This window comes from Theobroma cacao, chromosome 6 (genome assembly GCF_000208745.1).
Source record: "Theobroma cacao cultivar B97-61/B2 chromosome 6, Criollo_cocoa_genome_V2, whole genome shotgun sequence".
NCBI lineage: Eukaryota > Viridiplantae > Streptophyta > Magnoliopsida > Malvales > Malvaceae > Theobroma > Theobroma cacao.
In genome coordinates, this window is record NC_030855.1 from 929,261 (window position 1) to 946,226 (window position 16,966).

Below are 16,966 nucleotides of genomic sequence, written 5' to 3' on the forward strand. Positions count from 1 at the left end.
TTGATCTTAAATTCTTCATTTCTAGGGATTGCTCTTCAATATAAGTAACCATAGTTGAGAGGATAAATGGTCGTGTTTCACTTTTCCTTCACAAATGAGAAATTATCCACTTGTTACCCCTTTAAGCCTATTGAATTTTCTCTAAAATGTACCTCAACCAAGGATCAACTCCCACATTAGGGGGGGTAATTATGAAGGAAAATTTTCGTTAAAATCATGGATGATGGAAGATTCATTCCAAAGGACAAATGAACATCTTATATGCCATGGGGGTAGATGCAAATTTGAGTTATTGAAAATTTTGAACTCGATCCATCAATATGAAAATTGAAATTCAAAAGAAGAAAAAAGAAGAAGGAAAAAAAAAAGAAAAAAGAAAAAACATAGAAGGGAAATGGTGGAAAAAGCATGCTTTGAAAAGGACAAATGTCTTAAAAGAGTTCTTTGCGCAGTAATAAATGATCCTTAGTTTAATTACCTTTAAATACATGTTTGGGCCTTTGTATCCATTTTTTTCGGAATCCTTAACTATGGCCTACATTACGTGCTTGAAAAAGCCTATTTTAATCAAGTGTGGATACTTAAATTGAAGAGTTATCTTATAGAAAGAGATCATCACATAGAAAATGAGACCTTGACTTCTTTTTTTTGCTAAAATTACCTTTTTGAATCCCTTAAGTCATTTTGGACCAAGTTTGAATTTTTCAAGTGCATGATGGAACAATTAAACAATAAAAACAAAGAAGAAAAAAATGAAAGAAAAAGTGAGTGAAAAGATAAAGCTCTAAGGTGAAAACCCGAAAAGGCAATTTAGAGCGAAGATGGGAATTTATGAAGCCACTCATGATTCTAACTAAGGTGATAATAAGAATGTCACGACCCGGTACTCCCCTCGAGCCCGTGACAACCGCCGCGGTGTCCCGGTAGACACTTATTGCCCGGAATGTCAACCCGAAACCCCGCAAGGCTTTACTATCAGTTTCTCTGTTCCCTTGTGAGCAACCATTGTCAAATATCGTGTTCTAAAATATTTTAAGCTGTTTCCAACTTTAAACAAATAAAATATTAATTTTTCGTCTCACAAGGGTATTTTGGTCATTTTTCTCAAAAATTTTAAAACTGGCTAAAACGTAATATACAAGTACAAAACACACAATTCATATTCAAAATGAGTTTAAAAGTCTAAAATCTTCATTTAAAACGAAATTATGGTTATTTGAATATAATAAGAAAATAAAAGAAATATTAAGTAAAATATTCTATTTTCTTATAAAACAATATTTATAGAGTTATACGTGAATAATTTTTATAGCGTAAAAGCTAAATAAATTTATACATACTTAAATACAGTAAGCCAAAATATTTAATTTAATTTACAATAACAAGAGTGCCCCCGAATAAACAAAAGTAAAGAGGACTGTGAACCTACGGTTTGGAAAATGCAGATCCCACTGTAGTCCTCGATGAGATCAGCTATCTACAGTCTATACTGAACCTGAAATGGGTGGAAAGGAGGGTGGTGAGATTATAAAATCCCAATGAGTAAACAAACATCATCATAAACATCTAGAGTTGAGTACATGGAGACAATAAAGTAAATCATCATAAACTGGGTTATAGCATTAGAACACATTTTGTTCAAAACACGTAAAGAGGCTTATGAATCTCATAAAAATCTAGGCTTGTGCCATAAATCCATTCTCGGGGACACCTTGGCCGAGGCATCCTACCGAGACCGCCAAGGCTATTAAAATTCACATTTCACATAAATCATGTTTTTGTTTTGAAAACATAGCCGTTCCTTGGCGTTGGCTGAGTTCCCCCTCACGTGGTGGTTTAGCGTGAAGTGAACCCTAAACTTTACCCCAGGAGATACCCTACGCGCCTCTCCGTTCGAGGTAAGAATATAATGGGGTTTACCGTGCCCCTCTAAAAGGCTGGTCCACAGAAACCCCCTACTGCAGTGATTAATTAATATATAATCCACCATATAATAAAACTCAATAACATGATATGGCAATTTTGTAATTCGTAGTTTTTCAAGGTAACCAAACAATTCGCATTTCAATACAATTGCCAACTAGCCAATCATGCTCGATTTATCATAAGCCAGTTAATTTAAACAATCAAATTGCCACAATTAACAGTCTCCGTGTACTCTATTTTTCAAAATCACTATTAATTTCAAAACAATTTATAATTTAATTTCATTGAAACTCATTTATTCATAAAACATGAAAATTTATCTTTTTAAATTCCTTTTTCCATAGAATTCATGAAAGCATCTAAAAACCACCCTAGATAATTAAAATGACAGTAAGTTTACTCACAATGTCTAGAATGCAGACTTTCGAAGCACTCTGTCTACTGGTCCTCGGATGCAATTTCCTTGCCTTTATCGGAGGACTCACCACCTTGACACAGTACAAAATCGAGAGTTTCACCAAGTTGGTACTAAATCAAAATTAAACTAATTTAGACTACCAATGCATGATATGGAATGCAAAAATGCACTGGTAACTATCTAAACCCGGTATTGGCCTAATTCGTCTTATCACCCGATTAAATTCCTAACGGGTCCGTTTAAACTCCAATTTAATTCTTTTCAGTTTCTATACCTCAATTGCACCCAAATTAACTTAATGTCCCTCAGTGTGGTGCAAATTATCAGTCCCAACAGCAAATTACGAAAATACCCCTAGTGGGTAAAAATTCGTATTTTTGCTCCGAAAATTCCCATTATTTTTCTAGGCTCATAATTCATCATTCCTTAACCAATTCTCCTAGAATAAAATCAAACTCATCCTCACTCACTACATGGTAAATTCAGCCATTAATGGTTGGGGGAGAAAATAAATTCTTTTCTTGTTGTTTTGTTTCTAAATATGCTAAACTAACTAAAAACACTAACATAAATTAAAATCAAATAAATCCAACAACTTTCTCTCTCCTAACCCATTTTTTCAGAATTGAATTCATCATGAAAACATGTAATTTAATCATGGAAAATAAAGAGAAATGCTTGGGAATAAGAAAACTCAAGCTTAATAGAAAAAACTCACCTTTTTCACTTAATTTCCTTGAAAATTCACACTTTTTCTTTGATTTTCTCTCTCTAGGGTTTTGTTTTTGTTTTCTCTCTCTTCTTGCTGGTTTGGCCGGCCATGGGGTGGAAGATGGGCTGATTTTGTGCCTTTTAAAAAGGAAAATAATAAATTAATAAAGGCATGACACATGGCATCATGTCATTGGCCCGTTTTTAAAATTTTAAAAATTTAAACATTTTATCTCCACCACATGTTTAGTCAAGGGTCAAAGATGAAGACAAAGGAAGACCATGTGCTGGAAAAAATATCCTGGTGGTGGAAAATTACAATTTTGCCCCTGAGGTGGCAAAATTACCATTTTTTTACCCTATACTACCAAATTATACCAAATTAAATTTTCACTTCTAAACCTCAAATCATACTTCAATAAGTCAAATTATACTCTAATAAGTCAAATGGGGTCAAAAATCTTTTTAAAATTCCCATTTTGTCCCCAGGTGGCAAATGACCATTTTGCCCCTAGTTAGTGAAAATTTCGATTTGACTCCAAATTGATCCTCAAACTCCAAATTACCATTTTAAGTCATCCATGAACTATGAAACCCTTAATCTCACCTTAAAATTCCTATTTGATCTAGTTCGAGGATTAAATAAACTTTGTTGTACCTCTAGGTACAATATCAACTTTTGTAAATTTTTCGGGACTCTCCTAGCATGCAATCATGCTATCATCACATGTATGTCATGAATAGTATTTTATAAGGTCGGGCTTTACAAAGAAGCACCAGATAGAGACCATTTTAAGGTAGTTAGAATGCATTGGACACTTTTTAAGTGCTTAAGACTCTCAAGCACCCTTAAAGATTCAAGATCTGTTAGAAAAATCCATACTGAATTTTGAGCCTATTTATTTCAAAATAGCCTTCTGCAATATTAAGCTTGCAATAGTTGATCTTGACATTTATCATTTTGTCACACATCATGAGACTTAGAGAGTGTCAAATTTGATTGTGATTTGAAAGGAATCTTTTTGCAAGATTTGATTCTAAATCACCATACATTTGTGAGCTTAGACAGAGAAACTTCAACTTTTCTTCTTCTCCCCATGAAATGGTAAAAAACCTTTATGGTTGACCAAGACCTTGATGTGTTAAACCATCTAATCCATTTGAAAGACCATATTGTCATTTGGAACATCCAAAATCATTGCAAACAATAATCATGAATTTTCAAGAGATTCAAGTATCACACGTTCGAAAAATGTCAAATTAACTCAGTTCTGTTCCAAACTTTAACTACCCTTAGTCATAAAAAATTGATTTTGTGGGGCAATTTTATCAAAATTCAGGATGAATGGAATACAGGGTTCTACATTTTTGTAAACTAACTTCTGTTATATGAAGACCAAAAGTTTTAAATGATAAGATAAGCATTTTTGTGAATTCTTTCTCGAGGATCAATAGGCATGGAACCATTGAAATCAAATTTGAATTGATACACGATCCTTTGGTGATATCCATCTTCGAAAAATAACTTCAAGAATTGGGAATGATATGACAAGACTAGCAAGAAAGTTTTATTTGTGAAAAAATGGTTGGCAATTGCACAAAAAATCATAAAAGAGTGTGCAAAGATAGGAAAAATGGCTTTCAATAGGGAAATACATTGAAATGAAATAATGAGATAAAGGTAATTTTTCCTCCTGTCATGCAATCATGCATACATGTACATGACCATGCAACACTGAGGTTAAAAATTCTCATGCAATAGTCAACATGCATACATATTTCTATGCATTTAGAAAGAAAAAAGCCCACGCAACACAAAAACCATGCAAAGACGTCAAAATTTGATTAATTTGAGAACCACTTTGAAAAATTTTAGATAATTAATTTCAAGACTTCTTTAAAGTTATGTAGCCTCATTTTGAGATGAGGAACTACCTTTTCTTCAAAAACCTCTGGGTACATTCTTCAAAACCTCCAGGTATATTCTCCAAAACCTCTGAGTAATTAGTTTTAAGATTTCTTCAAAGTTATATAGCCTCATTCTGAGATGAGGAACAACATTTTCTTCTAAAACCTCTGGGTATATTCTCTAAAACCTTCGGGTAATTAGTTTTAAGATTTCTTCAAAGTTACGTAGCCTCATTCTGAGATGATGAACAACCATTTCTTTTAAAACGTCTGGGTATATTCTGCAAAACCTTTGAGTAATTAGTTTTAAGATTTTTTTAAAGTTACGTAACCTCATTCTGAGATAAGGAATAACCTTTTCTTCTAAAACCTTCGGGTACATCTTTAAAACCTCTGGGTATATTCTCCAAAACCTCCAGGTAATTAGTTTCTAGATTTCTTCAAAGTTACGTGACCTAATTATGAGATGAGGAATAACCTTTTCTTCTAAAACCTCATAGTATATTCTCTAAAACCTCTAGGTAATTAGTTTTAAGATTTTTTTAAAGTTATGTAACCTCATTCTGAGATGAGGAACAATCTTTTCTTCTAAAATCTCCGGATACATCTTCAAAACCTTTTGGTATATTCTCCAAAACCTCTAGGTAATTAGTTTCTAGATTTCTTCAAAGTTACGTGACCTCATTTTGAGATGAAGAACAACCTTTTCTTCTAAAACCTCCAGGTATATTCTCCAAAACCTTTGGGTAATTAATTTCAAGATTTTTTTAAAGTTACGTAACCTCATTCTGAGATGAGGAACAACTTTTTCTTTCAAAACCTCCAAGTACATCTTCAAAACTTTTGGGTACATTCTTCAAAACTTCCAGGTATATTCTCCAAAACTTTCGAGTAATTAGTTTTAAGATTTCTTCAAAATTACGTGGCCTCATTCTGAGATGAGAAACAACTTTTTTCTTCTAAAACCTCCAAGAACATCTTCAAAACCTCTGGGTACATTCCTAAAACCTCAAGGTAATTAGTTTGAAGATTTCTTTAAAGTTACATAGCCTCATTCTAAGATGAGGAACAACATTTTCTTCTAAAACCTCTAGGTACATCTTCAAAACCTCCAGGTAATCGGCTTCAAGAATTCTTTTAAGTTACATAGCCTCGTTTTGAGATGAGGAGCTTTTCTGATTATTAAAAAAGAAAACAAAAGAAAAGACTCAATCAAGTCTAAGGAAGGCGTCTACATCTTTACAGTATTCCTGATTCTCAAGAATGTGCAAAGAGGGGCAACTATAGACAACATTTTTATATATGTATTTATAATAATATAAAAATAATAATAAATAATAAATAAAATAAAAATGAAAAAAATAATAAAAAAAGAGAGATAAGCATGGTCTCCATTATCAAACCGCCTTCAGAGCATTTAATGCTCCCTAAGACAGCTGATCTGGGGGTCACTTCTCAGTGATCTTCTTTGACTTGAAGGCCACTTATCCGAGATTCATGCTAAGAAGAGCATGATTGCCTTTTCTGGTTGTCCAAAGATTTGGACAATCGGGTTCTATAAGAATCCAAAAAAAATCCTAGTTCAAAAAAGTTGAAGGAAACCAAAGAAAACCAGAAAACATTTCAAAAAAAAAAACCAACCTTTCAGAAACCCAAAAATAAGATTCAAACAAAATAAAAAAAATCAGATCTTTCAAAAACCAAAAAATCACAAAACCAAAATGTCCTAGTTTTCTACCAGCAGATTACCCTAGCCACAATAAAACAAAATAAAAAATTACAATAAAAAAGAAACTAAAAATATCAAAAAAGGAAAGAGTTGATTTTTTTTTTTTGTGGGTAGGTTGAGAATCGGAATAAACATCGGAGGCAAAGGAAGGCTGTCGATAGAAAGAGAAAAGAAAAAAAGAGAAGGAAAAAGAGAAAGAAAGGGAAAGAAGCGGGGGAGAGAGAGGGAAGAAAGGAGTGAAGGATGAGAAGGAAAGAAAAAAGAAAAAGAAGAAGGAAAGAGGGAAGAAGAGGGGCCACGGGTGAGGCTAGAGAGAAAGGAGAGCATTTGGGTTAGAGAGAGAAAATGAAATGAAAAAAATAAAAAGGAAAGAAAAATAAGCTTTTTACACCAAGGCATAAAAAATTGGGGGGTTACAGGCTGCCCAAACAAGTGCCCAAAAAGATGCGATTTGAGCTGAGCCTTGTGGGCCTTAAGAGGCAAATCCAATGCAGTAGGCTTGGGCCTTCCGTGGGCCTTCGAGCTGGGCCAATCTTGGCCCAGAGAGGTATAATCCTTACTTTTTGCTTGTGGGTCTATTTTAATTGATTTTGGGTCTAGCTCATTTTGCCTAATTAAAATATAATTTTGGTTTAATTTTAAACCATTCTAGGAAAATAGGTTAAGTAAATTAACAAAATAAAAAATATATTTATGATCAATATTTATAATTAGGAAAGTTTTGAGGTTAGGTCTAAAGAGTCAATAAATAAATGAATGTAAATAAAATAAAAAGAATAAGACCTAGCATGAAATTATTAAGTATAAAAATATGATGTTTAATTTGGAATCAATACCGACGATAAGATATCTGTTCGAAACGTGAGAAGTCACAATTCCAAATGGGTTTCGTTAGGTTAAAGATTTTGATTAAGATCGTGTCAGTACAATGAAATGGTCCTAATTTGAATTCCAATGATTCTAATTTTAAATACAAATTATATACTCAATTATCAATTGGTCAAAAATGCAAAAATAAGGAAGTAATGATAACAATAATAATAACACAAAAAGGAATGGATAAAATACGTATATATAAACAATAATTATGAAATAAAAAAATAAAAATACTTGGTCTAAAAATATGATTTTGAAAATTTTATAGAGCGAAATGAATAAGTAATTACATAGCAAAATACATAATGAAATAAAATGGAACAATAAGTAAATATAAAACATTTATTCATGGTATATATGCTCACACGAAGAAATAATAAGATTTTAAAAAAAAGAAACAAATATTAAAATATATAGGCATACAAAGTACTCATTGTTGCATTGTTAAATGTCATGGCATGTAAAAATATTCTGTATACGAGTATAACCATGATGATGGGACTTTCCGAGGAAGCTTGCGAAAGTGAGTTTCTTCGGCAAACTCCTTACGTGAAAAGGTACCTCCGAATCCCATCAGTACGATAGGAGGGCTCGGAGAAATATCTTTAATAAAAAGCTTTTGCTTGTATTAGGATTTGCATTCATGAAAATATTATTTTACTTGCAAATGACTACCCCGATGATGGGATCTACCTAGTAAATTTACGAAGGTGAATTTTTCGGGTACTTCCCTAGGTGAGAGAATAGTTTCGGAACCCACCAGTATGATGGGCGGATTCAAAAAGTACGCTCAAGAAAAGGTTTTCATTTGATGTTATCTCTACTTTATGCCATGCATTTCACAATTGCATCATGTGCACGTCAAATTCGTAAAACAAATGAAACATTTTAACTTGTTAAAAGAATCAAAGATGAATTAAAGAAATCAAAGTAAAGAAGCATAAAAATAAAATTAATGGGTTAGGATAATATATGATTAGTGGTACCGTTCGAGAAATAAGCGTCACAAGGGTGCTAATCATTCCCTGTACGTAACCGTACTCCCGACCCAACTTTAAATAAAATACGTAGACTAGTTTATCGTTCTTTTGACGAACTTAAAATCAATTTAGGATGTCGTCGAATAGAATCAATTTAATAGGTGAGCAATCACACCTAGGTAAAAAAGGATTGGTGGTGACTCCTTAAAATACACTACGTCTAGCGGTCAGGTTCTCAGACCCAGCACGTTACTCCAAGTTCTAGCTCGACATGTTTCCTAATTCTCAAACTTTTGATTCTACAACAATGTGTTAATTGATGTTGCTGAACATCTAGATGTGTGTTGGTTAGAAATGAGTGTGAAATTCAATGTAAAAAACCTCTCGCCGGAACTTTGTATAGAGTTGTGTTCGTGTTTAAGTTGACAGATGAAGCATATGGATGGCAAATTCCAGTGAACTTCATATTCACTCTTCCAAATGGATACAAGGTTGAATGCAAGGAAACTTTGATGATGAAGCCGATAGAAGTATGGATAAAAATCCCTGTCGAAGAATTTACAACTTCATTTGAAATTGTTGGAGAATTATATATTTACTGTCATGAATATGATGCATTGACATTGAAGAGAGGACTTATTGTTAAAGGATTGGATAGGAACCAACTCATCCAATTACCACCTCAACACTTGAACTAGTGTTCTGGTCCTCATTATACAATATAGGTTCTACGCGAAATGAAGCAAACAAGCCCATTGATTTTTTTTGGTATTTTTTATTAGATTTTCGATGACTAGTGACTAACGGCTAGTTGTCAAATTTTGGGTTTATGGATCAAAATCTGGGACAGAATGGTTAGATAAGGAGGAGAGAGAAGGAAAGATGGAAAAATGAGAAAAAAAAACTAAATGTGCTATAAACAATATGCTTAAAACGACTTAGTTTTGGACAATGGAGAGAAAAAGAAATAAGAAACACTTGACTAATTTCTTTTTTTTTTTTAATCGGACACATCAGTGCCATGTTGGCATTTTATGACATGTCAATGCAACATTAGCACCACTAACAGTTAACTTACGAAATTGGGCAAAGAGACTTAATGGTACAAAATCTGAGAGTACAAGACTAAATTAATTAGTTTTGGATAAATTGACTAAACTGACAAAAAAAAATCTTTAACAAACGACCTATAGGCACTTTGACCATTAATAAATTTCAATCAACCAAAAAGGCGGTGGATATGATCATGTGATAGGTGTATGTGTAATTTAAATTCTTATTTTTCTTCAAAAAAATTCAATGATGTGGTAAAAAAAAATTCTACATACAAAGAGAGAAAATAATTAATGACATCTTAGCCTTTTCTGAAACCATTTCAGCACTTTGAAGCTTTGCCCATTAATTAATGAGCTTATTTCAGGCATGTTCTCATAATAATAAGTCTTTATGCTGTGCAGTAACTTTTGTTTCTTTTTGACCTCCTGTAATCTTAAGCAGGGCTGGTTGTGTATATAGTGGAGCCTGGTTGTGTATCCCCGCACAGGCGGCTCCAATCGTACAGGTTTTCGAAGATGAATGATGGGGTGAGTCATTCTGAATGTAAGACTCATAAAAGTATTCTTCCTATTCATCACTCAATCAAAGAGATTTACTTTAAAAAAAAAAGATTAGGAGTACTTCATAAATGGAGGGTTTAGTTCGAGGTCAATTCATCATGAATATTCTCTTGCTTATTTTTTTTTTCCTTTGTTTTTGTTTTCTTGTATCAGCATGATTTTATGTCAACATCCTTATCAATTCATCATGGTTAGTCATCAGTACCTTCAATAATCATGCTTCCCAACAAAAAACTTTAAAAGGGAAAATAAGAGATTCCAAAATTAAAACCTTTATATCCTTTGAAAAACCAAGCTAAATAGGCAAAGTTGATTTTTTTTTTAATTTTGAAAAAAGTGACTTGATTTCGAAATGCTTGAGGTACTTGATGCTTTTCTTGTTTTCTCTCCTTTCTTATTTTTATTTTTACCACTCACTTGATCAATTAATTTGAAATTGTCGTTGGATTAGCAAAATGAATAGTATCACAATATATGCACGACGTGCTTTCACCATTCAAGTAATTGTTGTATAACTAAAGTAGAAGAAAAGTAATTGCTATATAACATTATTTTAGTTAAAAGGCAATATTTAACTAAAGAAAAAGAAATTAATTCCAGACTTAAAACTTTTATCTTCTTAAAAACCAACAAATAGAGCAAGGTCGGTTCTCTGTAAAATGATTTGATTCCAAAATGCCAGAGGTCCTTGATGCTTTTCTGCTTTTGTTAAAAAAACACCCTTGCTTACTAAACTAAAGTGAGTGTTAGAATATGGAATTGAAAAATCAAGAAATTGGCTTTAATGTTTTTTTTTCCCCCACTTGAAGTATGCAACAGAGTTACCGATGTATAAACATTGAAGATACAATGAAGCCTAGTGATTGATGGTATTTTGCATAGATGAAATCAATCCACTAAGCACTCATTTGAGTATGACTAGATTATCAAACTTCTATAAGATTTTTTTACAGCAAAATGATATAAAAAAAAACTTGAAGAATACGGAGAAAAGGTAGAGATTGTTTTTCCTATTGTTTTCTATTGTGAAGCTTATGGTTTCTTTAGGCTTGGAGTCCTTTTTGTATGACTCCAAGCCCTTGTACAAAACATCTTTTCTATCAATATAAAAATGTTTTTTTTTAAAAAAAAAACAAAGAAAGATGGAAGACCAAAGAGGCCATGGATAGAAATTGCAAGATATGTTTGTACTTTCATTGAACTTAATTAAGATAAGCAATCATAAATATATATTATGAACTTTGAAGCTTTGCCAATTAATGAGCTTGCTTGAGGCATGTTCTCATACCAGCACAAGTCTTTTCACAGATTTTTCTTTCTTGGTACATATACCTTTCTTAATTATTAGAGCAATTGAAACTTCTGTTTAAAAGGGAAGAAAGGGAATACCAAACTTAAAATTTTGATCTTCTTAAAATTCAATAAGTAGAATAAGGTTGGGTATCTTTAAAGTGATTTGGTTTCAAATGTCTGAGGTCCTTGATGCTTTTCTTCTTTTGTAAACAAAACACCCTCATTTGCTAAATTAAAGTGGGAATCGATTCAGCATGGTACAACATTGAAAATCCATGTTGTTACTACTTAGCTTAGATGAAGCATATATCTTTTTACAGATTTAGAGCAATTGAAACTTGGGTTTAAAGGTAAAAAATGGGATTCCAAATTTAAAACTTTTATCCTCTTAAACCTAATAAGTAGAGCAAGGTTGATTATCTATAAAGATTTTATTTTTGAAATGCTTGAGGTCCTAAGTGTTTTTCTTCTTTTGTAAACAAAACTAAAGTGGGATTCAATTCAGTACAATTTATAGAAATGAATACATTTAAGCCACCAGTTATACTTTATTTCAGAATTATATCTATCATGTCTTCTTTTTGTCTTTCTTAATATCTATCACTTTTACATAGAAATCAAAAGAATAAATGTATATTGATATAATTAAGGTCCTTTAAAAAACCAATAAATGGGCAAGGTCGATTTTTTTAAAAAAAAAAGGTTATTTGATTTTGAAATGTATGAAGTCGTTGATACTTTTCTTGTTTTCTCTCCATTTCTTTCTTAGATACAAAATTGTGGTATTAGCATATTTGAAGTTTTCTTTAATGATGAGTAAAGTTTCTTTGGTCCCTTTTCTTTTATTGAAAGACAAAGAGAATAATTTTAAAGTAAGGAAGATTGACATAGTAATTAAAGCAGTATTTGCTTTCATATTCTCTCAATAATTTCCTTGGCATATGCCATTTTCTTGTTTGTGGTTCAGAATGTTTGAGGGAATCTTTGTTTAGCTTTTATATCTAAACACCCTCTCCTATCAAGAGGCTAGCTGTTGACCGTCTCTCTCTTCATCTACTGGAATTTCTTTCTTTGTTGGTTTGAGATGGACATTAAACCTTTCCTTCATGAACACCACTTGCTCTTTGATTATTATGAGGCGTGTTGTGATAAATGCAATAAGCAAATTCATGATTGGGCCTATTCTTGTGAAAGATGCAAGTTTTGGTTGCACGAGTCCTGCGCTAAACAACAGCTACCTCCTCAGATAAGTGCACATCCTCTCCACTCCGAGCACAATCTTACCCTATTTTCTTTGACGGATTACGTATGCGCTAAATGTTCCAATCTTTCTCGTGGTCATGTATACTGTTGCAAAAATTGTGATTTTAAGCTTGAGTACCTATGCGCTTTTTCACCTAATGCTGAGAATAATAAACTCATAATTGATGGCCACATATCCAAAAAAATTCACCATTTCATCTTTAACCAGTCGTTGATCCTCTTTAACTATAGGAGAGTGGGAAAGTATGATTATTGTTGTAGTTGGTGTGAGAAGCATCTATCTGGAATGTCCTATGGTAAACTTGAATTCTTTAATCAAGTTTTCTTTCATGATTCCTGTTTAATCAACATGCCTAGCATAATCGTAAAACACCCCTTTCATCCATCACACCCTCTTCAAATACAGATGGTCTTCTCTAAATACCGTTGCAATGCTTGTAACTACTCATTGAAGGGGATCCAAGCCTATTGTTGTAAAAAATGCGGATTCTACCTTCATGTTCTTTGTGCTAGACTCCAACCCAGTCTCAAGGTTGAGTTACATGAGCATTATCTTTCTTATTTTCAAATAAAATCTAGATGGCGTGGCTTTCGGTGTAAGATATGTAATTCCAATTGCAGTGATGGAAATAAGGAAAGTGTTTGTTATCGTTGTGTTCAGTGTGATTTCAATTACCATTTCAATTGTCTTGGAGTACTATCTTCTACTAGACATAAGTATCACAGGCATGAGCTAATGCTTATTGATTCATTTATAGAAGATGATTCTAAGGAATATTATTGTGATATTTGTGAAGAAGAAAGAAAACCCAAGCATCATGTTTATTGTTGCAAGAAATGCAAATTTGTTGCTCACATTGAATGTGCACTCAATAAGGTAAGGAGACATTTACACTCACTCTAAAAAAATTTACTAAATATTTTTTTCTCATTAGAAAAAGTAGCATAGGTCACATAAATATTCTGGTGCTAATATTTTCACTTCCCCAGGTTGTCGATACAAAACTTGACCATGGGTCAGCCTCTGGGTTGTTGGTTAGCAAAGAGGAAACAGAGCAGAGAAATGCAGAATTTCCCACTCATCTTAGCGTAAGTGATATTTCATAATACTGGTAACTTACAAAAAAACCTTTTCATCTAAGCCGTCCCTGGCAGCTTCTTTGTGAAATGCCTATTGGGCATTCAAAATTTCATACTAGCCATCTTTATCTATAGAAATTTATATTTACATTAACGAAAGATATAAAATAAATTTTATTTTGGCTTTTACTCAGATATATCCATGAAGCAAAAACTATTATATTTAGAATTTCAATTTCTTAGGTTTCTTAGACTTTCGTGTGTATAAACATTACGTTAGAGAAATAGAAAATCAAGTAGTTGAGAAATACCAATACTAAGAAAAACAATTTATGAGCCGTTTTATTGAAGTTACATTGTCTTCTATAATTTCTTGGTTTTATATATATTAGTATAATTAATTTTTAGTAATAAACACCACTTATGATTTGGAGTAAAATTCAATAAAAGAAACTTAAAATTGTCAATCATAAAGGTAAGAAATCTGTACCAATAAATCATTATTGAAAATTAATTTGGAAATTGTTATAGTTAAAATATTGAAAGTTTGAATAAAATAAAATCACATACGTGCATGCATCATGTTAATTTATGAAATATGTATATTTATTATTTAATTACTGCATCTTTATTCTAGTTTTATCTTAAATTTTCATTACCTTTTTTTTTTTGTTTTTCTTTTTAACCAAAAAATCAAAGAGTAAATTGTATTTCATTTTTTTTAATGCATTTTGAATTTGTTGCAAATTCATCCGTTTATTACCATGTCAATTAAATATAGATGGAATTTGCCACCTAAGTACTACATATTTGTCCAATTATGTTATTGTAGTAACGTGGACATATATGTAGTGCTTAGATGACAAATCCTTTTCCTATTTTAATAGTGCATTAAAGGATAGATGAACTTAAAATAATGATGTACTTTGCTTAAAAAATATAAGACCATTATAAGTTTCTTCACTCACTCTCGTTTTAAAGATGCAGATTAAATATATCGATCATCCACATGTCTTGAGCTATAATGAGGCTACTGAACAGAATAAAAGTCTTCTCTGCAAAGCTTGCTGTCAAGAAATTTTTGATCAACACTATGCTTGTGAAGATTGTGAATACTACTTACATGAAACATGCACTACATTGCCGTATGAGGTGTCACACCCCCTTCATCGCCAGCATCCTCTCAAGCTTTTCACTGATATAGGCGCATTTCCATGTTCCCAATGTAGGGACTATTCTGATGGATTTTCTTACATTTGCTATCCATGTGATTTCAAACTTGACGTGAAATGTGCTGCCATTCCAATTGCACCTAATAAAGAGGGTCGAGGGCAAATAGAGATGGAGAGACTCTCCAAGTTATGCCCTTTCAATCATAATCATAAGCTAGAGTTCTTTAACTGTAGAGCCAATGTCATCAAAGATTTGAAATGCTATGCTTGCCTCCTACCAATCGTGGGTTCAGCCTATAGATGTCGTGAATGTTTTTACACCTATGCGCATGAATCTTGTCTTGCACTTGTGCGCGAGATGCAACACCCATTTCATCCATTACACTTTCTTCATCCACAAATCTTTTTACGGATGTGGTCCCCTTTTTGTTTTGCTTGTGGAAACTCAATCGACATGGGCTATAGTTGTCAGAAGTGTGATTTCCACCTTCACTTTAATTGTGCTGACTCCCTGAAGCGAGCCTTAAAGTATAAGTCTCACGTTCATAACCTTTATTATTTTAGATTACGTACTGAGATGCACCCTCGAGCATGCAACAAATGTGAAAGCTCGTTGGATAGTCAACCTTTCTATCACTGCTTGGAGTGTGGTATACGTTTGCACATTAAATGTGTTCCAATACCACATTTAATTAAATCTAAATGTCACATTCATCATTTGATTCTTAAAGATCATTTTGTAGAAGATGATTCAAGAGAATACTATTGCGACATTTGCGAAGAAGAAAGGAACTCAAATAATCATGTCTATTACTGTGAAGAGTGTTATGGACAATTTGTTGCTCACATCGAGTGCGTGCTTCCTACAGTAAGTTTATCACTATCATTTTTTATATAGAATTTTTCTATATCACATTACTGAATATTTTGAAAAAAAAAATAAGAATCTTAATTACACATACACATCACATGATTATATCCACCACCTTTTTGGTTGGTTGAAATTTATTAATTCAGCTACTTTGATCAATTTCAATCTAATAGGATTTATACATTACATATGTATATCACTCTTTTATCTTATTTCTTGTTAGAGGTAAAATAAAATTTTTGCGTGTGCTTAGTAAAACTTATTATTGAATGAAACTTTTATTGTATAATTTGACTACATATGCTAACTTTATAATTTATTTTCTTAGAAAGGTATAATATTTCTGAAATCCACGTTTCCAGATTCTAACAAAATTTAGTACTTTCAGGTGGACAAAGCTGAACCAGCACCGGAGGCTTCTCTCATTCAGAATTAACTATGCTCTATACAAGCTGAGAGCTAAAGGAGTTTAACGAAAGAACAGCTGAGTGATGAAGAAATCCAACCACGGAGGAGCCAACAGAGGAGTTGCAGACGGAAAAGGCAAATTAGTTCTGGCCTTGCTTGTCTAGATGAAGCATAATTCCATGGAGGTACTGTTATGTTATCAGCAAAAGAACCCTGTGAAGAACTTTGAATGTTTCCCGATTAAGCATGTTCTCGTAGTCATGGGCGTCAAAAATTTGACACTTGTGGAGTGATGTTTTTCTTCTGTAAACTCTGTTAAAATATATCATTTACAGACTATAACAGCAACTGAGACTTGAGTTAATGTTAGGAATCAAATGATAATAGGATTATATTAAGAATTTAATGTTGTTGTTTAGTGTATATTGTTAGTGATAGAGAGGAACTCAAGCTATGCCAAGTGATTGGATTATGAAATGGTAAGCTTCTTAATACTATTATATTAAGAAAACGAGCCCTTGTTTTTTATCTGATCCTTTTATTCTCCTTTGGCCAGAAGTGATGTGCATTCTCAAACTAGTGAACTTGGCAAATAAGTGACTGTTTTCCTGTATGAGTAATGAACTTGAGCTCTTAACTTTATAAATCCTAAACACCTTTAAATGACAAGTGAGCAGTAACTGTATAAATTCACTTTGAATTAGCGATACATCTA

General features: G+C 32.5%; 1 protein-coding gene across 5 annotated transcripts; it reads left to right on the forward strand.

The window, feature by feature from the left end:
* On the forward strand, window positions 12,450-16,657 carry LOC18595136. 5 transcript variants are annotated; one of them, XM_018122692.1, is made up of 6 exons: window positions 12,452-13,597; window positions 13,711-13,809; window positions 14,782-15,446; window positions 15,537-15,622; window positions 15,716-15,840; window positions 16,232-16,657. In XM_018122692.1, the coding sequence occupies exons 1-6, from the start codon at window positions 12,542-12,544 to the stop codon at window positions 16,277-16,279; spliced, it is 2,079 nt and encodes a 692-aa protein (XP_017978181.1). In that variant the 5' UTR covers window positions 12,452-12,541; the 3' UTR covers window positions 16,280-16,657. The 5 variants fall into 5 exon arrangements, with proteins under 5 accessions (XP_017978178.1, XP_017978180.1, XP_017978179.1 ...); XM_018122691.1 differs by having other exon boundaries at window positions 12,451-13,597; window positions 14,782-15,622; XM_018122690.1 differs by having other exon boundaries at window positions 12,451-13,597; window positions 15,537-15,840.

What these genes read in the sequence shown, in the direction of transcription:
- LOC18595136 (XM_018122689.1), top strand. Translation starts at nt 12,542, where the DNA reads ATGGACATTAAACCTTTCCTTCATGAACACCACTTGCTCTTTGATTAT. An exon ending in TTGAATGTGCACTCAATAAG is followed by an intron (nt 13,598 to 13,710) that starts GTAAGGAGACAT and finishes TCACTTCCCCAG; the next exon opens with GTTGTCGATACAAAACTTGA. An exon ending in TCGAGTGCGTGCTTCCTACA is followed by an intron (nt 15,841 to 16,231) that starts GTAAGTTTATCA and finishes TAGTACTTTCAG; the next exon opens with GTGGACAAAGCTGAACCAGC.